Genomic DNA, 23,722 nt, shown 5'->3' with positions numbered 1-23,722 from the left:
TATAGCATCGAGTAAACACGCGCATGCGGGGTAACAACAGTACCACGCCGCGGCCAGACGCGCCTATTTAGAGGATATACGGTACCAACCACGTGTGTCTGAAAACGGGGCCGAAAAAATCCACACATGGGCGTGTACTAGAATGCGAAACCCCGCCCACATGGAACACCGCGGACACGCCCAGTAGGGACATGCAGGCAAGGTGAGAGAACTGATCGACTCAGAAATTAGATAGAGCTCAGTGAGCAAGGAATGAGGGACAGGAGTGCGGGTTTATATCTGAGAGCGCTAACACTGAGAAAAATCATACTTTTTTCCCCCTTTCACTGTAATAGGAACGCAGCTCTTGCAGGTTTTGAATCAGACGCACTTTTGTGGGAGTTTGTGTTGAGATATGAGTCTTGCAAACTAAATGGATGTGGTGCTAGACGTGTAAGGAGGAATACACAGCTTATCTATACAGTGTATGTCTTGATACGTGCTTATAGGTTGTTTTTTTTTTTGTTTTGTTGAGTTTTCTCGTTTGTTGGTTGGTTGGTTTGGGCTGCCCAGCCATGGCATGGTTCAAAGACTTCCCTATTAACTTAAAAACTGGAGCGGACCGGATCCGATCCGCTTCCGACACGGGTTCGTCACCGAACCCCCGGGCTAAACTCGGGACAGCGGCCGGCACGGGTGCCGCAAAGAGCGCCGGCAAACATTCTGGAACTTGGCGTAAGAATTCGGCGGTGGTGGAAGGGTCAGCTTCGGTGCTGACCGGTAAAAATCGTAAAAATTCGGCAATCGAGCTCGGCAGGACCGGTCCCGTCACGACCGGGAGCAAAGAAGGCAAGATTAGCAGTTGGGACATCTCGAGTTTTATCCCGGGTAAAAGTCGAAAGAATTCCCGGGCAGAGCCCGGGCTGGAGGAGTCCCGGGGCGGTAAGGGCGGACCCGGCTCCGCTAGAACCTACATCAGCCGGTTGATCAAGGTGGACAAACACGAGAAAAACGGGAAGAATTATAACGGCTCTGCGGCGGGGTCTCCCGCAGCCGGGGGAGCGGATCAAGAAAAAGGCAAAACGTGCGCAAGCAAACAAGATACGGTAAGAAAATAAAATAAAAAACAAAAAAATACAAACTCTTAGACTCTGAAGAAAACTCTGAATGTTTATTAATTCTGTATATGGCTTCATACGTGGGGTTTACATATATATATATATATATATATATATATATATATATATATATATATATATATATATATATATATATATATATATATTATTATTATTATTATTATTATTATTATTATTATATATTTTTTGGAGGGGGGCAGGTATTACTATCAATGTGTGGACAAAATTTGAGAAAATTTTCCCCTAAAGATAGTAACTCCTGAAAAAGCGACGGTGTTGGGACGTCCCGACTTTTAAGAACTAAATATGCCTTCAAAAAAAGTGCCAAAATATTTCGTTTGTTTTTTATCAATGACTTTTCTTCCTTTATATATATAATGTGTGTGTGTGTGTGTGTGTGTGTGTGTGTGTGTGTGTGTGTGTGTTGTTGATATAGGACTTGCAAACTAAATGGATGTGGTGCTAGACGTGTAAGGAGGAATACACAGCTTATTAATACCGTGTATGAGGCTTTTTCTTCTTCTTCTGTTTGTTGGTTGGTTGGTTGGTTTGCCCAGCGATGGCAAAGAGGATCAAAGACTTCCTTATTAACTTAAAACCCTGAGCGGAGGGGATCCGATCCGCTTCCGACCGGCCTGCCGTCCACTGTGTGCAGTTTATACATATATACATATATACACTGAAAACATTGCACACGGGTTATACATATATACATATATACACTGAAAACATTGCACACGGCATTTTTTTAAATTTTATTTTCTTTCAAAGAAAATTATTAGGTAGTTAATGGGTTAATATTTTTTTTGAAAAAAAAAAAAAAAAAAAAACACTGTTGAAACTCAAAGCATTGTTCTGAGTATTATTTTGAACCCAGATCGGATATCGGAGCCGCTTTGTGTAAAGAATACTGTCTCTTAACCCGGCTCGGATCACGCCTCGGGCAGTCGCTTTCATAAGATGGAGTGACATGAGAGCGTTTTGTCTGAGGCGCGGTAATGCGAGCAGCAAAGCCCACGCGAATCGGACCCGTGGATCTGAGCGACATGTAACACAAGAGCCATAGACTGAAAATGCGACTCCAGACCAGCCCCCCCCCCCGCCATATATATTATTTATTTGGCAGACGTCTTTTATCCTTTTACAAGTTTACCATTTTAGTAAAACTCGAATTAAAAGTCTATAAAAGCATTGTAAAGCACAGAGAGGTATGGTAAAGCATAGGGAAGCATTGTAAAGCACAGAGAGGTCTGGTAAAGCATAGGGAAGCATTGTAAAGCACAGAGAGGTCTGGTAAAGCATAGGGAAGCATTGTAAAGCACAGAGAGGTCTGGTAAAGCATAGGGAAGCATTGTAAAGCACAGAGAGGTCGGGTAAAGCATAGGGAAGCATTGTAAAGCACAGAGAGGTCTGGTAAAGCATAGGGAAGCATTGTAAAGCACAGAGAGGTCTGGTAAAGCATAGGCAAGCATTGTAAAGCACAGAGAGGTATGGTACAGCATAGGCAAGCATTGTAAAGCACAGAGAGGTCTGGTAAAGCATAGGGAAGCACTGTAAAGCACAGAGAGGTCTGGTAAAGCATAGGGAAGCATTGTAAAGCACAGAGAGGTCTGGTAAAGCATAGGGAAGCATTGTAAAGCACAGAGAGGTCGGGTAAAGCATAGGGAAGCATTGTAAAGCACAGAGAGGTCTGGTAAAGCATAGGGAAGCATTGTAAAGCACAGAGAGGTCTGGTAAAGCATAGGCAAGCATTGTAAAGCACAGAGAGGTATGGTACAGCATAGGCAAGCATTGTAAAGCACAGAGAGGTGTGGTAAAGCATAGGGAAGCATTGTAAAGCACAGAGAGGTCTGGTAAAGCATAGGGAAGCATTGTAAAGCACAGAGAGGTCTGGTAAAGCACAGGGACGCATTGTAAAGATCCCTCTGCACCTCCTCTTCACTGCAGGTGATAATTCTGGAAGACTACGCGGACCCCTACGATGCAAAGCGGACGAAGGGCCAGCGGGACGCGGAGAGAGTCGGGGAGAACGACGGCTACATGGAACCCTACGACGCGCAGCTGATCATAACGGGTACGATAGCGAACGATACAACGATAGAGAATGAACTCACTCAGCATTGATGATTTTCCCAGATTTTCAGTCCCAGTGGTTTGATTTCAGACGCACAGCAAATCAGAACTGTGGATTAGCGGTTAGGGCTCTGGACTCTTGACCGGAGGGTCGTGGGTTCAGTCCCAGGTGGGGGGACACTGCTGCTGTACCCTTGAGCAAGGTACTTTACCTAGATTGCTCCAGTAAAAACCCAACTGTATAAATGGGGAATTGTATGTAAAAAATAATGTGATATCTTGTAACAATTGTAAGTCGCCCTGGATAAGGGTGTTTGCTAAGAAATAAATAATAATAATACCTACAGAAGCAACGGGGTTAATGTCCGAGCTGTTGTGAGTTTGCTTTTACTATGGAGAGCTTGTACAAAGGGTCAGCTTTGCTCTGGTTTGTTTTTTGAATATGCTTTACGATGCTGTGCTTTCTTATCAATTACAATTACAGTTAAAATGGACCCCTCAGGGCTGGGTATCTGGGCAAACAGGTATTGGGTACAGGACCTAATAAAGTGTCCGAACTGTCCTAGTGTACATGGAGTCACATGGTAACCTCAGTCAGTCTGTCTGTCTGTCTGTCTGTCTGTCTGCGCCACCGAGCCCCCCCCCCCCAGATAGAAACCCAGGGCTCCCGAGGAAGGTGAAAGGCAGGACCGAGAGGCTAGTGAATGATCAGGTCCTAATAAAGTGTCCAGCAGCGCGTCTAGCTGTCTGGAGGTACAGCTGGGCTCAATTGCAGGAAGCCGGTGGACAGGATGCTGGTATGAAAGGAGCTGTGGGTCTTTGTGTTGCAGCGCGGGGCTGTGGGGGCTGAGTGTGTGGTGTTGTGTTTTTTTGCAAGGAGCGTGAACTCTGGTATTTATGGAACAGGGACGCTCGGAGTTAACCCCGTGAGGGCTGGATGGAAGGGGGTGGGGGTGTTAAATCTTCCATGCATGGCGTCTTACCCTTCAACTAAAGAGCCAGCTCTGTATGAGAATAAGACACAGCAGGGTCACCCAGTCCAGGTTTTACTACCAGCTTGATCAGCCCGCAGTGTGTCTAGGTAACAAGCTCAGATGTGTCTGATTATTAAACTCCTAGTGAAACCAGGACTGGATCACACTGCTGTGCAACGGGAGTCTGATTCCCATCCCTGTAGATCAGGAGTCTCCAGCCTTAGTCCTGGAGAGCTACTGGGGCTGCTGGTTTTCATTTCAACCAATCTGTTACTTAATTGAACCAGTTATTGGCTTAATTAGTCCAGATGAACAGATGTTCCAGATCTTTAGCCACTGATGATGTAAAGACAGCTATAAAACCTGCTGGAGAGGGGCTCTCCAGGACCAGGGTTGGAGACCCTGGCTGTAGATAGTCGTTGGTTGAAGGAGGTTTTTAGCTGATTTTAGAGAGGACAGCTACAGTATATTGGTGGTAGTGGTGGGATATTTAGATAGACAGCTAGATCAGGGATGGGAATAAGACTCCTATTGCACAGCAGCGTCACCCTTAGAGAGAGATGTATTCATGATTAATCTGTTTTTCTGAAAACTGGAAAATCAATAAACAGAGTTCAAAAAAATGTTTTGCTGCTTTTGGAGATATAGGCTGCCTGACCCCGTGTCCCCCCCCCCCCCCCCCCTCGCTGTTCTCTATCAGTTCTGCAATGGGCGCAGTTTCCTCTCCTGCTTCCTGCCCCTAATTCCTGTTTCCTGTCCAGCTCTGTCCCCTCTCTTGCGCAGCAGAAAGTCTTCCCGTTGCCACGGCGACAGCCTCAGGATGCCCCCCCCCCCCTCGCTTCCCAGCAATCAGGAAGCGCATCACTCAGCAGCTCGACGCTGACCTTTCACCCCTCGGTCTTGTTTACCTCGTTCGTTCGTTTGGTAGATTTGGGACAAAACTGAATTCACTGACTTGACCAGAATGAGAGGCCAGGGAGGCAGTCTGTCCCTCTGACAGACAGACAGACAGAGGGCTGTTTTTTAATACGCTTTACCAGACCTCTCTGTGCTTTGCAATGCTTCCCTATGCTTTACCAGACCTCTCTGTGCTTTACAATGCTTCCCTATGCTTTACCAGACCTCTCTGTGCTTTACAATTCTTCCCTATGCTTTACCAGACCTCTCTGTGCTTTACAATGCTTCCCTATGCTTTACCAGACCTCTCTGTGCTTTACAATGCTTCCCTATGCTTTACCAGACCTCTCTGTGCTTTACAATGCTTCCCTATGCTTTACCAGACCTCTCTGTGCTTTACAATGCTTCCCTATGCTTTACCACACCTCTCTGTGCTTTACAATGCTTCCCTATGCTTTACCAGACCTCTCTGTGCTTTACAATGCTTCCCTATGCTTTACCAGACCTCTCTGTGCTTTACAATGCTTCCCTATGCTTTAACACACCTCTCTGTGCTTTACAATGCTTCCCTATGCTTTACCAGACCTCTCTGTGCTTTACAATGCTTCCCTATGCTTTACCAGACCTCTCTGTGCTTTACAATGCTTCCCTATGCTTTACCAGACCTCTCTGTGCTTTACAGTGCTTTTACTGTGGGGGACTTTCCTAAGGTGTTTAGCATTAATATCCTCACGTTCATTCTCTCTCTCTCTCTCGTCTCAGAAATTCGCAGGCGCGGCTCCAAGGACCTCCTGTGCAAGCAGCAGCCGCTGCTGTACGACCCCCCCAGCGAGGGGGAGGGGGGGACCCCCCAGACCGCCCAGCTCTACGACACCCCAGAGGGTAAGGGGGAGGGGGAGGGGGCGCGCCCCGAAAACGACGAGCGCCCCGCGGGAGAGTACGAGCAGCCCTGGGAATGGAAGAAAGAGGAGATCGTGAAGGCGCTGTCCGGTGAGAGAGAGAGAGAGAGGAAAGAGAGAGCAGAGGGGCAGGGTGTATGATTAAAAATCATTTGTTCAAAATATTATATTGTGGGTCAGCATAACTAACTCCCCCCCCCTCCCCCTCACAGTGCAGTTCGAGAGCTCCGAGCGCACCCCCCCCTCGAAGGACGAGCCCCCCGGCCCCACCCGGCAGCAGCACCACAGGCAGAAGAGCTGGACTCAGAAGGTGCTGAAACAGCAGCAGCAGCAGCCGCTGTCCTCGAGCCAGCCGCAGCCCCAGCCCCAGCCTGCAGGGGGCAGCAGCGAGGCAGCAGAGAGCAGGGTGGACCCCACACTGCCCCTGGACAAGCAGAGGTAGGACAGGAGCAGATACCAGGGCTGTATAGTGACCTGTCTCGATACTGAATAGAGACACAGAGCGTATGCTGCTGCTGCACCCAGTCCTGGGGTTCAGAGCTCCCCTCAATGAAATCTATTATTATTAATATTGAAACGATCAGGAGCCAGGAGCTTGAGCAGGGTTAGAAACTCACACTAGCCCTGCTGCTGCTGCTGCTGCTGCACCCAGTCCTGGGGTTCAGAGCTCCCCTTGTTCAGGTGTATTATTGAAATGAGCAGGTAGGTGGCAGCAGCTGGTGGGAGTGAGCCAGGGTTTGCGTGTTGCGTGTGTCTCACGGTTGCGTGGCGTGTGGCGTGTGTTTCAGCTGGTATCACGGCTCGATCTCTCGGGGGGAGGCGGAGTCTCTTCTGCAGCCCTGTAAGGAGGCGAGCTTCCTCATCCGGAACAGCGAATCAGGAAACAGCAAGTACTCCATCGCCCTGAAGTGAGTGCTTTGTGACGTCACACCTCAGAAACCAACCACTACAAACCCCACAGTGCAGTGCGATAGGGCACAGGGACAGCATTGTAAAAAACAGAGAGGTCTGGTAAAGCATAGGGAAGCATTGTAAAGCACAGAGAGGTCTGGTAAAGCATAGGGAAGCATTGTAAAACACAGAGAGGTCTGGTAAAGCATAGGGAAGCATTGTAAAGCACAGAGAGGTCTAGTAAAGCATAGGGAAGCATTGTAAAGCACAGAGAGGTCTGGTAAAGCATAGGCAAGCATTGTAAAGCACAGAGAGGTATGGTAAAGCATAGGGAAGCATTGTAAAACACAGAGAGGTCTGGTAAAGCATAGGGAAGCATTGTAAAGCACAGAGAGGTCTGGTAAAGCATATTAAAACAAAAAAAAACATGGTCAACTAACCCACTAGATGGCAGTATTAACACAGCAATGAGTCACTTTAAAAAAAAAAAAAATCTATAAATATGTAAAGTAATAAAAAAAAATATATATATAAACAAATGCCATATGTAGTACACCCACCCCATGGCTAATGCAGGTAGTATGCTTTCCACAACATAAATTCTGTAATACATGCAAACACAGGCTTGTTTTGCTCACAACTCGATTGGAGGGAAGCCATTGAAGGCTAACTGAAGTATCTGTCTGTCTGTCTGTTTCTTTAATCATACATTTGAGAAGAGGGGCTAACTGAAGTATCTGTCTGTCTTTGCAGGACCAGCCAGGGCTGTGTTCACATCATCGTGGCTCAAACTAAAGACAACAAGTTCACCTTGAACCAGAGCAGCTGTGTGCTGGACAGCATCCCCGCAGTGGTGCATCACTACACCCGAGAGAAACTCCCCTTCAAGGGGGCGGAGCACATGGCTCTGCTCCACCCACTGCACCGGCACCACTGATCCCCATTGGCCCTCCTCGTCTCTCACACAGCCCGCCCCCTCTCAGAAACTCCCCTTCAAGGGGGCGGAGCACATGGCTCTGCTCCACCCACTGCACCGGCACCACTGATCCCCATTGGCCCTCCTCCTCTCTCACACAGCCCGCCCCCTCTCAGAACCTCCCCTTCAAGGGGACGGAGCACATGGCTCTGCTCCACCCACTGCACCGGCACCACTGATCCCCATTGGCCCTCCTCGTCTCTCACACAGCCCGCCCCCTCTCAGAAACTCCCCTTCAAGGGGGCGGAGCACATGGCTCTGCTCCACCCACTGCACCGGCACCACTGATCCCATTGGCTTGTCTCTCTCACACAGGGGGGTGGGAGATATATATATATATATTTTTGGTGTGAAGTGAGCGGAATTCTATCTTTCTTTCTTCTCTCTTTCTTTCTTTCTTTCAACAATTAAAAAAAAAGTAATAGCAGGCTGATTTATTACTGAATGATCTCAGCCCCTCTCTCTCCCCCTCCCTCTTCGGTCACTCAAATACGAATGCCTTTCTTTTGCCTCTCTCCCCTTCTCCTCTCTCTCTCCCTCACAAAGAGTTCAGGAGAGTCACAGGAACTAAGAGGAAAGCCTGTGTTTCTGTACGATTCCCTGTATTTATAATGGAGAATGTCGAATATTGTACGGATCGTTGTTCTTGTGTTTTTTTGTTTTGTTTTAATATGATGCTGGCTGCAAAAGTAGCACCAACAACAACAACGATGACGACAACATTAAATAAAATCATTTTTATTGTGTAAAGAAACAAAAACAAACTGTCCCGTCCAACTTCCTTTTCTTAACAGAAAATTCAGAACTCAGGACTAAAGAGGAAGCAAGTGGCCTTAATACTGAATACAGGGAGACAGCCTTAATACTGAATACAGGGGGCTGGTCTTAATACTGAATACAGGGGGCTGGTCTTAATACTGAATACAGGGGTACAGCTTTAATACTGAATACAGGGGGACAGCCTTAATACTGAATACAGGGGGACAGCTTTAATACTGAATACAGGGGGCTGGTCTTAATACTGAATACAGGGGGCTGGTCTTAATACTGAATACAGGGGTACAGCTTTAATACTGAATACAGGGAGACAGCCTTAATACTGAATACAGGGGGCTGGTCTTAATACTGAATACAGGGGGCTGGTCTTAATACTGAATACAGGGGTACAGCTTTAATACTGAATACAGGGGGACAGCCTTAATACTGAATACAGGGGGACAGCCTTAATACTGAATACAGGGGGCTGGTCTTAATACTGAATACAGGGGGCTGGTCTTAATACTGAATACAGGGGTACAGCTTTAATACTGAATACAGGGAGACAGCCTTAATACTGAATACAGGGGGCTGGTCTTAATACTGAATACAGGGGGCTGGTCTTAATACTGAATACAGGGGTACAGCTTTAATACTGAATACAGGGGGACAGCCTTAATACTGAATACAGGGGGACAGCCTTAATACTGAATACAGGGGGACAGCCTTAATACTGAATACAGGGGGACTGCCTTAATACTGAATACAGGGGGACAGCCTTAATACTGAATACAGGGGGACTGCCTTAATACTGAATACAGGGGGACAGCCTTAATACTGAATACAGGGGGACGGCCTTAATACTGAATACAGGGGGACAGCTTTAATACTGAATACAGGGGGACAGCCTTAATACTGAATACAGGGGGACAGCCTTAATACTGAATACAGGGGGACAGCCTTAATACTGAATACAGGGGGACGGCCTTAATACTGAATACAGGGGGACGGCCTTAATACTGAATACAGGGGGACAGCTTTAATACTGAATACAGGGGGACAGCCTTAATACTGAATACAGGGGGACAGCCTTAATACTGCATACAGGGGGACAGCCTTAATACTGAATACAGGGGGACAGCTTTAATACTGAATACAGGGGGACAGCCTTAATACTGAATACAGGGGGACAGCCTTAATACTGAATACAGGGGGACTGCCTTAATACTGCATACAGGGGGACAGCTTTAATACTGAATACAGGGGTTTGGCTTTAATATTGTCATCAATAGGAGAGAATCAGGTGTGCAATATAACAGCCTTATGTGAGGCGGTCTTTATGCAGAGGTGGGTTTTGCTGTTTTTGAAGCCCGCTCACTGCTCCTGTGCTGGGCTCACATCTGGATCCGTTGTGGCTTCAGGCTTTCTATAACCAGCCCTTTGAAAAATGAGGAAGTAAAAAAAACACACACACACAAAAAACCCCAAAACGATCAAATGGAAAAAAAAAATGTAAAAACTACAACCGTAGAAAAGAGGGGTGTGGGGGTGTCCTAAACTGAACAGGAATCTCATCTCCACCAAACCTTGCTATTCTTCAACGTGCCGTGCCACACCGTGCTTTAGAAGGGTTAGCTTACCATTTAAAATAAAATATGCTTTACAATGCTTCCCTATGCTTTACCAGACCTCTCTGTGCTTTACAATGCTTCCCTATGCTTTACCAGACCTCTCTGTGCTTTACAATGCTTCCCTATGCTTTACCAGACCTCTCTGTGCTTTACAATGCTTCCCTATGCTTTACCAGACCTCTCTGTGCTTTACAATGCTTCCCTATGCTTTACCACACCTCTCTGTGCTTTACAATGCTTCCCTATGCTTTACCAGACCTCTCTGTGCTTTACAATGCTTCCCTATGCTTTACCAGACCTCTCTGTGCTTTACAATGCTTCCCTATGCTTTACCAGACCTCTCTGTGCTTTACAATGCTTCCCTATGCTTTACCAGACCTCTCTGTGCTTTACAATGCTTCCCTATGCTTTACCAGACCTCTCTGTGCTTTACAATGCTTCCCTATGCTTTACCACACCTCTCTGTGCTTTACAATGCTTCCCTATGCTTTACCAGACCTCTCTGTGCTTTACAATGCTTCCCTATGCTTTACCAGACCTCTCTGTGCTTTACAATGCTTCCCTATGCTTTACCAGACCTCTCTGTGCTTTACAATGCTTCCCTATGCTTTACCACACCTCTCTGTGCTTTACAATGCTTCCCTATGCTTTACCAGACCTCTCTGTGCTTTACAATGCTTCCCTATGCTTTACCAGACCTCTCTGTGCTTTACAATGCTTCCCTATGCTTTACCAGACCTCTCTGTGCTTTACAATGCTTCCCTATGCTTTACCAGACCTCTCTGTGCTTTACAATGCTTCCCTATGCTTTACCACACCTCTCTGTGCTTTACAATGCTTCCCTGTGCTTTACCAGACCTCTCTGTGCTTTACAATGCTTCCCTATGCTTTACCAGACCTCTCTGTGCTTTACAATGCTTCCCTATGCTTTACCAGACCTCTCTGTGCTTTACAATGCAGAATTAGAATTTAACAAAATAGTTATTGTTTTATTACTATTATTGGGTAACACGACTTGGCAAGAATTTCCTAATCGGAAGTCTCAGATTTTCTTTTAAGTTTCGTTCCCAGAGCTATTACAACAGCAGCGTTTTCTCACACTACGTTAACATTGATGTCTCAACAACTTATCGAGAACGAGATTGTCACCCACCCCAAACAGAAAGCCACTGGTAGGATACAGGGATATTAATAAATTACAACAACAAAAACATATTTCCGAGGTCGCTGTAGAAAACAGATAAAATCTTTATACATTTATTGATCTTTTTACACAGAATAGCTCATATACAAATTGAGAAATCAACACGTCTACCCACATATTTACAGTACAGTACAGTTTTAAAAAACGTGATTCGAATTAGGTGAGTGCTATAAGAAAAGCAAAGAAATGTGATACAGCATTATATTTATATATTTCAAAATAAATAAATAAAAGGTGGATGCCATTTCACACTCCCCCCCCAGATAAAACTATGGAAAGAAATCTGGAAAAAAATTTAAATGAAAACAAAATAAACTAAATAAAAAGTATTTATTATGTGTCCAAAGCTGCTTTTGTGCAGCTATTTTCAATATTTCATGCTTGGAAACGTGTAAAAGAACCTGACAAAAATGCATCGGGTAACCATGGGGGGAAACTGTGCAAGAATTTTTATATATATATATATATATATATATATATATATATATATATATATATATATATATATATATATATATAGTTGCATTGACATTAAGCTCTCTCAGAGTTGTTTGGTTTCACTTCCCTTTGACTCTATTTCTAGATTTCTCATCGATTTGATGGAAAATCCCCCCACGCCTGCCCACCCACCCACTCGTCATTATTCACAAGCTCTCCCACAGTCTGCACAGGCCCTCGACGAAACTGACAGCAAGCCATCGAAAACACACAGCAGCCTCGACAGCAACTGCTGCTTTACAAAAATAATTATAATAAAAAAAAAAAAAAAAAAAACAGGTTTGACTTGCCAGCGCTAGACTGGAGCCTCCCAGGAGGCTGCAGACGTCAGCTCGCTTCTCAATAGAGAGAGAGATGGTTTCTCAGCATGGGCAACATTACCGCCTGCCCAGGACAGCAGAGCTACCCACGGGCTTAAACTCCATGTATGTGCCATGCAGCTGATTCATTACCACTGGTTATATGATCACTGGTGCCTCCCTTTGAAAGAGAGCATACCGTCTGTAAAATCCATTCTCTTACCTCTTATTAGATTGATTAACATAATCACTGGTGCCTCCCTTTGAAAGATAGCTAACCATCTTCCACTCTCTCTCTCTTCTTATTGTAAGCACTGGCAACATTATTAATGAGTCATTCAGCAGACGCTTTTATCCGAAGCGACTTACAGAGACTAGGGGGTGAACTCTGCTTCATCATCAACTGCTGCTGCTGCTGCTGCAGAGTCGCTTCCAACAGGAGCTCGTTTGTTTTGCGTCTCATCCAGAGCACAAGGAGGTGAAGTGACTCGCTCAGGGTCACACACAGTGAGTGAGTGAGTGAGTGAGTCAGTGGTAACTTAAGGTTTTACAGAAATCTGTCATTGCTCTAATAACAGCAGTACAATAGAAAGGGCTTTGGGTGGCTGGGGGGGGGGGGGGGTCGCTGACAGTTAAGTCTCCTCACTCTCCTGGCTGCGTGGCTCCAGAGAAGGGCCCCCCTGTGGCTCTCTGAGGGGCACCAGGAAGTAGCCCATATTCATGAGGTGAAGGGGGGAGGGAGGGGCAGGGCTGGACAGGGGGGCGGGCTCTTCTCTCCCCTCTGCCTGGGCTCTGGAACTGGGGGGAGAGGACAGGGGGATCCCCTGGAGATCAGAGGTCATTTGGGGCTCCCTCACCTTGGCAAAGGGGGGCCGGAAATGGGGTGCCAGACCCCCCAGTTTCAACAGCTGGGCCTTGAGCTTCTTCCGATACCTGCAAGAAGGAGAAGTCTTTCAATGCGGTGTGTTTGATCAGAGTGAAGCACAGTGAAGAGAATGAAGCAGCCCCCTTCTCAAAGCACAGTGAAGATAATGAAGCAGCCCCCTTCTCAAAGCACAGTGAAGATAATGAAGCAGCCCCCTTCTCAAAGCACAGTGAAGATAATGAAGCAGCCCCCTTCTCAAAGCACAGTGAAGATAATGAAGCAGCCCCCTTCTCAAAGCACAGTGAAGAGAATGAAGCAGCCCCCTTCTCAAAGCACAGTGAAGATAATGAAGCAGCCCCCTTCTCAAAGCACAGTGAAGATAATGAACCAGCCCCCTTCTCAAAGCACAGTGAAGATAATGAAGCAGCCCCCTTCTCAAAGTTAATCCTCAAACTTCCAATAATGAGGGGAGTTCTGGACCCAAGGACTGGGGATGAATAGCTCTTACTGTGCAATGAAGAGAGAGACGAGGATCACGGCTCCCAGCAGAGTCACTCCTGTCACCCAGCCTGTGTGTCGAGCCAACAGGTCACTGCCGTTAGAGGAGGCCTGGACTGGGAGAGAGAGCACAGAGAGGTCTGGTAAAGCACAGGGAAGCATTGTAAAGCACAGAGAGGTCTGGTAAAGCATAGGGAAGCATTGTAAAGCACAGAGAGGTCTGGTAAAGCATAGGGAAGCATTGTAAAGCACAGAGAGGTACGGTACAGCATATTAATAAGCATGGTAAACCAGGGTATATGAATAGTTTCACCACAGGAAAGCTGCAAAATGATCTCAGGGTGAGATGACTCACACACAAAGTGAATCTAGATTTTAAAAACACCTTTGTTGAGTAAACTGCGATGTTTCAGTCAGCTGTAACCAAGAGTCTATCAACTTGCGTTTGATTTAAAATCGGGTTTCCCCCCCTCGCTTTCCGTTCTCTGCACAGGACCTACCTTCCAGTTCTTCCTCCCCCAATCCAGACCCCTCCGACTGGGAGAAGAGGGTGTCGACGGTCCCTCCCACAGTGCCAGCAAGCACGCCCTGCAGAGGAACCAAACACGGCTTTCAGCACATTACACCCCAGCGCTGGGGTCCCGGGGGTGCATCGGTTAAAGAAAGGGGCTCGATACCAGGAGGTTCAAATCCCGGCTCAGACACTGACTCCCTGTGTGTGTGTGTGTGTGTGTGTGAGACCCTGAGCAAGTCACTTCACCTCCTTGTGCTCCGTCCTTCGGATGAGACGTAAAACAAACAAGCTCCTATTGGAAGTGACTCTGCAGCAGCAGCAGCAGCAGTTGTTGATGATGCAGAGTTCACCCCCCTAGTCTCTGTAAGTCACTTTGCATAAAAGCATCTGCTAAATGACTAATTATTAATAATAATAATAATAATAATAATAATAATAATAATAATAATAAATTGGCTACCAACGAGTTACCAAATTGACTTACAAGGTCCTTCACAGATCAGGACCACCCTATCTCCAAGAACTACTATCTCTGTATATTCCTGTTTGTTCTTTGAGATCAGAAAATGTATAAAGACATGCCAGTAAGACTCCTATTGCACAGCAGTGTCACCCAGTCCAGGTTTTACTGCTACCAGCTTGATCAGCCCCAGTGTGTCTAGCTAACAAGCTCAGGTGTGTCTGATTATTAAACTCCTAGTGACACCAGGACTGGATCACACTGCTGTGCAGCGGGAGTCTGATTCCATCCCTGGGAAATGAATGGAGTTTGTGGATCTCAGGCTGACCTTGTGCACTCTGTGGGTGGATTGGTAGCCTTGGGTCTGGAGCTCTGGTTCTGCAATAAAACAAGAAGAGAGAGACTTTCAGGGTGATTTCTGGCTCACGTTGCTGGGGTGTGCCTCTCACCCAGGTAGAAGTTTAAAGCTGTTTTAATCTCTAGTTTTGTAACATCGATGTTTTGCAAGAAATAAAAAAAAACAAAAAACGATGCTGCTCATGACAGTTCATGGCTTTGGGAGTTTTCATCTCTCAAAAGAAAGACCAGCGAATGGATTTTCTCTGGTTTGAGACTGCGTTTACTGTTCGAGACTGGACAGCAGGCGTTTTCAACTGTGTGTGTGTGTGTGTGTGTGTGTGTGTGAGAGAGAGAGTGTGTGTGTCTGTGTTGTGTTGTGTGCGTGTGTGTGTGAGTGTGTGTGTGTGTCTGTGTGTGTGTGTCTGTGTGTGTGTGTGAGAGAGTGTGTGTGTGTCTGTGTTGTGTTGTGTGTGTGTGTGTGAGTGTGTCTGTATGTGTGTGTGTGTGAGTGTGTGTGTGTGAGTCTGTGTGTGTGTGTGTGTGTGTGTGTGTGTGTGAGAGAGAGAGTGTGAGTGAGTTGCTGGTCTGATAATTTAAACACAAGGATCTACTTGAATGGAACAGCTTTTTCCCTTTATTTCTTTTCCGGTTTCTCTTCCTCCTCTTTCTGTCTCACTTTATTCCCCCTCTCTCTCTCTCTCTCTCTCTCTCTCTCTCTCTCTCTCTCTCTATAAAAGGTCAGCAATCTGTCAGTCGTTCATTTCACAAGGAGTCGCTAAGCCTTCCGGAGCCCAGCTAAGATTCACCTCCCAGTGACACCAATGCGATTTCTAAAGCCAAGAGTCTCGAGTTCTGTTTGTGGCTGAAACTCAATACAGCTGAGAGACAGAGACAGAGACAGAGACAGAGACAGAGACAGCTCAGAGGCCACATCGATTGAGTCATTAATCAGATAATAAATCTATGTGTTATATGAAAAGGTCTGAGTAACCCGCATCGTCCCCCAGATTAAAACACCATTTATTTTTTCCATTAGTACAGGAAAATGAAATTTAAGAACAACGTCAATTGGAACAACACAGTGCATGGTAAAGTGTGGTAAAGCATGGTAAAGTGTGGTAAAGTACGGTAAAGCAAAACGCCTCACCCCAGCATTTTTTTTTGTGTTTTTTTTAAGCTTCCCCCTATTATATAAAAAAAAAAACCAATTGTTATTGTTTTTATCATTACTAGATTGCACGGTTGTTATCAGTGTTATTATTGCATGCTCGTTCTCGCAGGGCTTACCTGCCCAGGTGTGTCCGTATGCCTCGTGACTCCAGGCGCTCCACTGCCCGTGTTCAAACTCCTCCTGCCCTCGAACCTGCACCTCGTACCGGCGCCGCGGCCCCGCATCGGAGATCAGCAGGCGGGGGTCCCGCGAGGGGAGCTGGGGGGGGGGGGGGGGGCGACGACACCAGAGTCAGACAGAGGGCAGGGAGGGGGCGAGGCTGACTCACACATTATACATAACATTTGTTCTGGAAGCTTAATGATAATAATAATAATAACAACAACAATAATAATAATAATAATACTCCCAATGCAGAGCAGTTTGAGCCAGTCCAGGTTTTACATTATTATTATTATTATTATTATTATTATTATTATTATTATTATGAATTTCTTAGCAGACGCCCTTATCCAGGGCAACTTACAATTGTTACAAGTTATCACAATACAAAATATTACAGAATATCATACAGATAAGAGCAGATATGAAAGTACAATACAAATCTGTTCAAGTCAGAGCAAAATAAAGCACATAGTAACTTATAAGAGTGAATTCGACTCAGTGCAGTTAACCCTTATAGTAACTATTTGCTTATATGAGTAAAGTCCAGTACGAACACATAGTAAGTGTGATAAATGGATGGGAATAAACATTCGATAAATGAACAGTCATTCTGTCAGCTTAATGATAATAACAACATGTGTCTATCAGCTGTCTCTCTCTCTCTGTCTGTCTGTCTCTCTGTCTCTATCTCGCCCTCCCCTCTCCACTCACCAGCTTGTACTCCCTCTGCTGGTCGGTCCTGTACCGCACTTGGTAACGCAGTCTATAGAAATCAGTCCTCCAGCTCAGGGGTTTTGACCAGTTGACCCAGAGACTCCGCGATGACCTCATCACGGCGTGCACCTGCACGTTGATTGGTGGGTCCGGCTTGACTGACAGGGGAAGGGAACCAACGACGTTAGGGGGTGGGAGGGAAGCTGTGCTTTTTTTTTTTTTTTTTAGGAATGTCAGTTGGTTATTTGCTTTTTATAATGTACTCTGCCCTTTATAAAAAACAAGTGTCCCACAGTAAATACATAGCAAAGTGTGATAAAGCACAGAGAGGTCTGGTAAAGCATAGGGAAGCATTGTAAAGCACAGAGAGGTCTGGTAAAGCATAGGGAAGCATTGTAAAGCACAGAGAGGTCTGGTAAAGCATAAGGAAGCATTGTAAAGCACAGAGAGGTATGGTAAAGCATAGGGAAGCATTGTAAAGCACAGAGAGGTGTGGTAAAGCATAGGGAAGCATTGTAAAGCACAGAGAGGTCTGGTAAAGCATAAGGAAGCATTGTAAAGCACAGAGAGGTATGGTAAAGCATAGGGAAGCATTGTAAAGCACAGAGAGGTCTGGTAAAGCATAAGGAAGCATTGTAAAGCACAGAGAGTATGGTAAAGCATATTGGTAAACATGGCAAACCAGAGTAAACTAATATATAGTATACACATGGGAAAAGCATGTGGGGAAAACTTAAAAATGACTCCTGCAAAAAAATATTTACAAAAAGTCTGCTTTACATACACACACTCACCCCTCTCCTTACTCATTACCCCCTCCCCATCTCCCAGACATACACACTAATGAATAGAAGTACAGCCCATTCCCCACTCCCCCCTCCCGCTCTCCGCTCTCCCTCTCTCCCCTCTACCTCTCCCCTCTCCCCTCTCCCCTCTCCCCTCTCCCCTCTCCCCTCTCCCCACCCCTCTCTCACTGATGCTGTCTCCAGTGAAGGTCTGGTCCTCGCTCTTCTGGGCCCCGGCGCTGTTGGAGACACACAGACTGACCAGGTAGAGCACAGTGTCCCCCTCCACATGGGGCAGCACGCAGGAGCAGCGCTGCTTCATACTGGAGAAGGTGCAGTTATACTGGGAGGACTGGCCGATCAACCTGCGGGGAAACTGGCACCATCACCACCCTGCAGCTACACTATGGAAAGCACATCTAGGGGTCAGTTACTACTGTAAAAATTAAAAAAAATAATAAAATAAAAAAAATAGGGAAATTCTGAATTAATTGCAATTAAACTGTAATTGTACAATCCCAGGTCTGGTTAACATACAGCTGTGGACAATGTTTTGCATCGCTTAGAATTTTACTGTTAATAAAAAAAATTATATATATATATATATATATATATATATATATATATATATATATATATATATATATACACACACACACACACACAGACACACACATCATTTTAGATATTTTATCATGTCAAAGAAACTACAAAATGATATCGCAAAAAGATATGTCTACCGGAAGGAAGCAATAATAGCAGTAGTGTTTCATGTTAGATTTTGAAATGTCACATTTTTCCATTTCAATTCAGTATATGCAATGCTACACAAATGATGTGTAATTCAATATGTTAACGTCACATTATTCAGCAGGTTTGAATATTTATATCACAGTATTTCAGTGACCTTAATAATAATAATAATAATAATAATAATAATAATAATAATAATAATAATAATAATAATAATGACTCGCATTGCAGAGCAGTTTCAGCCAGTCCAGGTTTTACATTCATTCTGCAAGCTGAATCATATGAATAATAATGTTAATGTAAACAGATTGAGAACTTACCGCTTCCTGACCAGCAGCTTGCAGGAGGGTGCGGGGATCGGCCTGTTGGTGGCGCTCCACTCGCACCGCACGTTCTGAGTGGGAACCTTCCGATAGCAGGACAGCACAGGCTTCTCCGGAGCAACTGGAACAGACCGGGAACGAGAGATCAAACCGGAACCCCGAACCCACGGGCCGGCCGGCACCGACACGGAGCGAGAGGGATCAGACCCGAACCCGAACAGAGAGGTGCGTTAAAGCAGATTTAAAAATACAAATAAAATGAACTATGCTAAACTGTGGGAAACCCACGGAAAAATCACGTGGGGGCAAACGACAGTGGAAAGGTGAACGAGGTGTCGAACTTTTAAAGGGTGAACGAGGGTCAGCGTGAACTGTGCAGGGATGAGGCGCTGTGTTTTGAGGCGTGGCTGCGCCGCTCTGCAACTGAACTGGAGGGAGAAGGAAGCAGACGCGTCCATCTCTCTCTCTCTCCCTCTCTCTCTCTCTCGATGGGAACAGCACGCCTGCGGTTTGCACTCTGATCGTTGGGCAATCTCCCTTCCTGCCGCTTTACCCTGTGCCTTACCGTACCTCTCTGTGCTTTACAATGCTTCCCTATGCTTTACCAGACATCTCTGTGCTTTACAATGCTTCCCTATGCTTTACCAGCCCTCTCTGTGCTTTACAATGCTTCCCTATGCTTTACCAGACCTCTCTGTGCTTTACAATGCTTCCCTATGCTTTACCAGCCCTCTCTGTGCTTTACAATGCTTCCCTATGCTTTACCAGACCTCTCTGTGCTTTACAATGCTTCCCTATGCTTTACCAGACCTCTCTGTGCTTTACAATGCTTCCCTATGCTTTACCATACCTCTCTGTGCTTTACAATGCTTCCCTATGCTTTGCCATACCTCTCTGTGCTTTACAATGCTTTCCTATGCTTTACCAGACCTCTCTGTGCTTTACAATGCTTCCCTATGCTTCACCAGACCTCTCTGTGCTTTATCACACTTTGCTGTGCTTTTATAAGTTTTACCATTTTAAACTTTAAATCACGACAAGGGAGACGCGTGGAAAGCAGCCGGCATGCACAGACCTACCCCCGACGGTGATGTTCACGGTGAAGATGATCTGGCCGCCTCGGTGACAGGTGTAGTTCCCGGCGTCGTTGATCCGCGCCGCGGTTATGAGGACGCTGTCCTCGCTGACGGTCCTCTGCGGGTTCGAGCGCAGCGGCCTCCCGTTCAGACTCCACTCGGCCGGCGCCGAGAGACCCGGGAGCGAGGCGTCCCCTCCGCAGTGAAGGGTCACGGCGCTGCCCGGAGCGAGCAGCCGAGAGAGAGGCGAATAGACTGAGAGGAGAGAGGGATAGGGGGAGTGTAGAATGGAGAAGTGGAGGGAGAGGGGAATGGAGGTGTAGGGGAGATGGAGAGGGGTAGGGGGGGTAGGGTGTTGGGAGAGGGGCAAGAAGAAACGAAAGAGAGAGGAGAGAGAGAGAATCAAAAAAGGTTAATTTAATTTACACTTTGAGGTAAGAAGCGTTGAAGGCCAGCTGTCTTTGCGCAGCACGGCAGTTTATCTGGTAAATCTTGAGTCCAGTTTGATGACCTGCCTGTTAAGAGAGCCTTCATGATAAATCCAGGCTGCCAATTCACTTGTTTGCCATCCGTGTTTGTCAGGCTGTGAAATATTAACCCGCGTTCCCTTGGTTTTCACTGAATCCCAGACTGCGTGGGTTTGGTGTTGATGTACAGTAAGCCAGTACTGGGATAAACATTCAAATCAACAGCACGGTTCAGACGTCAAAACAGTGCAGTATGGCTTTCTGACATCAAAACAGTGCAGTACGGCTTTCTGACATCAAAACAGTGCAGAACGGCTTTCTGATGTCAAAGCAGTGCAGTACGGCTTTCTGAGGTCAAAACAGTGCAGTATGGCTTTCTGATGTCAAAGCAGTGCAGTACGGCTTTCTGACGTCAAAACAGTGCAGTACGACTTTCTGATGTCAAAGCAGTGCAGTACGGCTTTCTGATGCGGCACCACAGGTCACAGTGGAAGTCTAGGTACTTCTAATGCAATCGAAGAGATTTCTAATGAGCGTATAGAAGCAGGAACTGAAGCCACTGCTGTCTTTTTTATTTTTGATTACATCTGCTTTTCTGTCTCCTGTGGCTTGTGTCAGCGAAACATTGTGTTCAACCACTGAATCTACTTTTACAAGATTCACATTTCAATAGCGCCTGTCTGTGGTTTACTATGGAAATTATAGATTTAATCAATTTGACATATTTAAATAGATAGCCATATATATCTGGATAGTGTGGTTATATAGTAGATATATATATATATATATATATATATATATATATATATATATATATATATATATATATACACACACACACACACTCAGAATTTAAAAACAGCAGACAGCTCTCTCTCTCTCTCTCTCTCTAGGGATAATCAGGAACCAACAGGATCATGGGAGATACTACATGAAGATGAAAGGCCATCGATATAAAACTGAAAACTCGCTCAATAAATTATTAAAATAGTGTGTTTTCAGTTTATCCATGACATGTCTTCTTCATGAAGTATATTTACCTATCTATCAATCTCTCTCTTATACCGTCTCTCTAGTTAAATGCATAAAAACTGATTTATTATCACAGTCCAGGAGGTTTCTGGATCCAGTCACTGAAGTCAAGATTCACACAATTGCGATTCACACCTTCTGTAATACATCCAGCCGAAGGGGGACAGATTGTCCTTAGCGTCCTTCACTCCCATAACACAATCAGTCAGTGTTTGTACATTTTAAACACGTTACTTATCTCTGGATGGTAGAGTGAGAAAGGACAATGATTTTAAACAAATGGGCACCACACATTAAATACAGTCACTGGAATGCCAGTCTGTAAACATACATTAATCCCACTGGTGGGCCTACAGAGACAGATATAGGAGGCTGTGTGTTCCAGTGGTTAAAGAAAAGGGGCTTGTAACCAGGAGGTCCCCGGTTCAAATCCCACCTCAGACACTGACTCACTGTGTGACCCTGAGCAAGTCACTTCACCTCCTTGTGCTCCGTCTTTCGGGTGAGACGTAGTTGTAAGTGACTCTGCAGCTGATGCATAGTTCACACACCCTAGTCTCTGTAAGTCGCCATGGATAAAGGCGTCTGCTAAATAAACAAATAATAGTATAGACTGTAAAAAAAACAAAAAAAAAAGTATTTTTTACAGTAAATATACCTTAATATTGACTATTTATTTATTTAAAATGATGGTAAAAGTTGTTCAATATTACTGTAAAATATTTAATATAGAAAATAAAAAGATCACCTTTAACACGGAAATATACACTAGAATGAATCTACAAATACATGAAGTGAATATTGGTTAAATTAGTTGGTTTCTTTTGTAACTTATTTTAATGACCTACTTTGTGGGACATAAGGTTGAATTTTTTATAATAATAATAATACACAGGTCCATTTCCAGTAACACAATATTGGGTTAAATTGATCGATTGAAATGGTTTTACTGGTATGTTGAATCAACCGTTACAAAAACTACACTGTGTTGCAACGTGTAGACAACAAAACAAAGACTATGCTCTGATAATAAATAAAGAAATAATAATAATAATAATAATAATAATAAATAAACGGTACTCTACAAAAAAAACCCTGAAATTACTGTAAATGTACCGCGGTAAACTTTTAAAACTTTTAAAAAGGGGACTCCCGTCTTCTTCCACGTACACAAATTCCCCTTTAATGTCATCCTATTCAGCAAATCTCCGATATCTGTATTAAAATAATATTAATAATAATAATAATAATAATACATATTCTGTTTACCATTCCTAATCTCATCCGGCAAGTATCTGCTCTCCTTGTTAAGACAACCACAATGAAAGCATAAACACATACATACATACATACATTAATTAATTAATTAATTAATTAATTAATTAATTAATTAATTAATTAATTAATAAACTTGCTGACCTTTTTTCGGACATTGATCTTCGGCCGAGCTGAACACCGCCAGCGCCGCGGAGACGCACAGCATCCAAATACTTTTCATTTCGATTAGATTTCCATTCGGGGGCAAGAGGGATCTTAAACGACTTTTGTTGCCTTTCAAAGCTTGTTCATATCCCACCACCTTCTTCAGAAACACAATCCCACACAATCAAAAGACACCACACGGCTGCATCAAATTCAACGAGCAACAGGGTTTAAGAAGAAGAAGACGGAGAGAAGTAAGCGCGTTATTTAGAGACGTCAGACACTTCACCAACAGATAAGTTAGCAAGAGAGATATGTAAATATGAGTCTGTACCACAACTTAAATGCCACTTGTAGCAGCACCTTCCTCCTCCTCCCTCTCTCTCTCTCTCTCTCTCTCTCTCTCTCTCTCTCTCTCAACGAGTATCTCCAATATACTTCTCTTAACCCGTTAACTGCCAAACTTTTTTTTTTCTTTCCCAGAACGCAGGCTGAATTTATTGATGCGATTACATTACACTTTAGTCATTTTGTTAACCGCAAAAGTGAAGTCTAAGTAAGCTATCGTAATAATATAATTAAGAGAGAAAAATACGAAATAGCCCGAATAGATTAGATGCCAAAAAAAGAAAGAAAGAAAATGTACGAAGTAGCCCGAGATGAGGACGATGTCACTTTAATGGGTTTAGGAAACTCTTGAGAGACACGCGAGTGGCTCACTGTGGAAGTGAAGAACACGATTGCGTACGAGCGGGAACTGGTTAAAAACGGATACATTTGATAATATTTTGCTGCTATTGCGAAATCAGGAACAAACAGTTTCTTTCAAAAGGGAGGCGAGGTGTTTGACTCTTTAGAGTTGCATTGTATTGGCAAGCGAGCGCAATGTGCAACGCGCATGCATGCATGAGATAATGTTCAA

The 23,722-nt window shown here is 44.8% G+C and overlaps 2 protein-coding genes across 2 annotated transcripts; one reads left to right on the top strand and one right to left on the bottom strand.

Annotated features, from left to right (window-relative positions):
* Nucleotides 1-212: 212 nt before the first annotated feature.
* Nucleotides 213-8,046, top strand: she (Src homology 2 domain containing E). Its single transcript, XM_059007501.1, has 6 exons — nucleotides 213-1,085; nucleotides 3,066-3,192; nucleotides 5,825-6,052; nucleotides 6,174-6,399; nucleotides 6,750-6,869; nucleotides 7,606-8,046. Exons 1-6 carry the CDS (start codon nucleotides 555-557, stop codon nucleotides 7,787-7,789), a joined length of 1,416 nt encoding a protein of 471 aa, XP_058863484.1. The 5' UTR covers nucleotides 213-554; the 3' UTR covers nucleotides 7,790-8,046.
* A 3,412-nt stretch (nucleotides 8,047-11,458) lies between these two features.
* LOC117395324 (interleukin-6 receptor subunit alpha) lies at nucleotides 11,459-23,494 on the bottom strand. Its single transcript, XM_059007500.1, has 10 exons — nucleotides 22,798-23,494; nucleotides 19,883-20,134; nucleotides 18,801-18,924; nucleotides 17,917-18,092; nucleotides 16,940-17,100; nucleotides 16,180-16,321; nucleotides 14,882-14,931; nucleotides 14,080-14,167; nucleotides 13,590-13,695; nucleotides 11,459-13,149 (listed from the first exon to the last, which is right to left on the bottom strand). Exons 1-10 carry the CDS (start codon nucleotides 22,874-22,876, stop codon nucleotides 12,849-12,851), a joined length of 1,479 nt encoding a protein of 492 aa, XP_058863483.1. The 5' UTR covers nucleotides 22,877-23,494; the 3' UTR covers nucleotides 11,459-12,848.
* Between the last annotated feature and the right edge of the window lie 228 nt (nucleotides 23,495-23,722).

Source organism: Acipenser ruthenus, chromosome 35 (genome assembly GCF_902713425.1).
Source record: "Acipenser ruthenus chromosome 35, fAciRut3.2 maternal haplotype, whole genome shotgun sequence".
Lineage (NCBI taxonomy): Eukaryota > Metazoa > Chordata > Actinopteri > Acipenseriformes > Acipenseridae > Acipenser > Acipenser ruthenus.
The sequence above is the reverse complement of the archived record's forward strand: the minus strand, read 5'-3'. Positions and strand labels throughout refer to the sequence as shown.

Coding starts and splice junctions, on each gene's coding strand:
- she (XM_059007501.1), top strand. CDS start 555: ATGGCATGGTTCAAAGACTTCCCTATTAACTTAAAAACTGGAGCGGAC. Junction 1,086..3,065: donor GCGCAAGCAAACAAGATACG/GTAAGAAAATAA, acceptor TCTTCACTGCAG/GTGATAATTCTGGAAGACTA. Junction 6,870..7,605: donor AAGTACTCCATCGCCCTGAA/GTGAGTGCTTTG, acceptor CTGTCTTTGCAG/GACCAGCCAGGGCTGTGTTC.
- LOC117395324 (XM_059007500.1), bottom strand. CDS start 22,876: ATGAAAAGTATTTGGATGCTGTGCGTCTCCGCGGCGCTGGCGGTGTTC. Junction 20,135..22,797: donor AGATCAATGTCCGAAAAAAG/GTCAGCAAGTTT, acceptor CTCTCCTCTCAG/TCTATTCGCCTCTCTCTCGG. Junction 18,925..19,882: donor CGTGAACATCACCGTCGGGG/GTAGGTCTGTGC, acceptor GGTCTGTTCCAG/TTGCTCCGGAGAAGCCTGTG.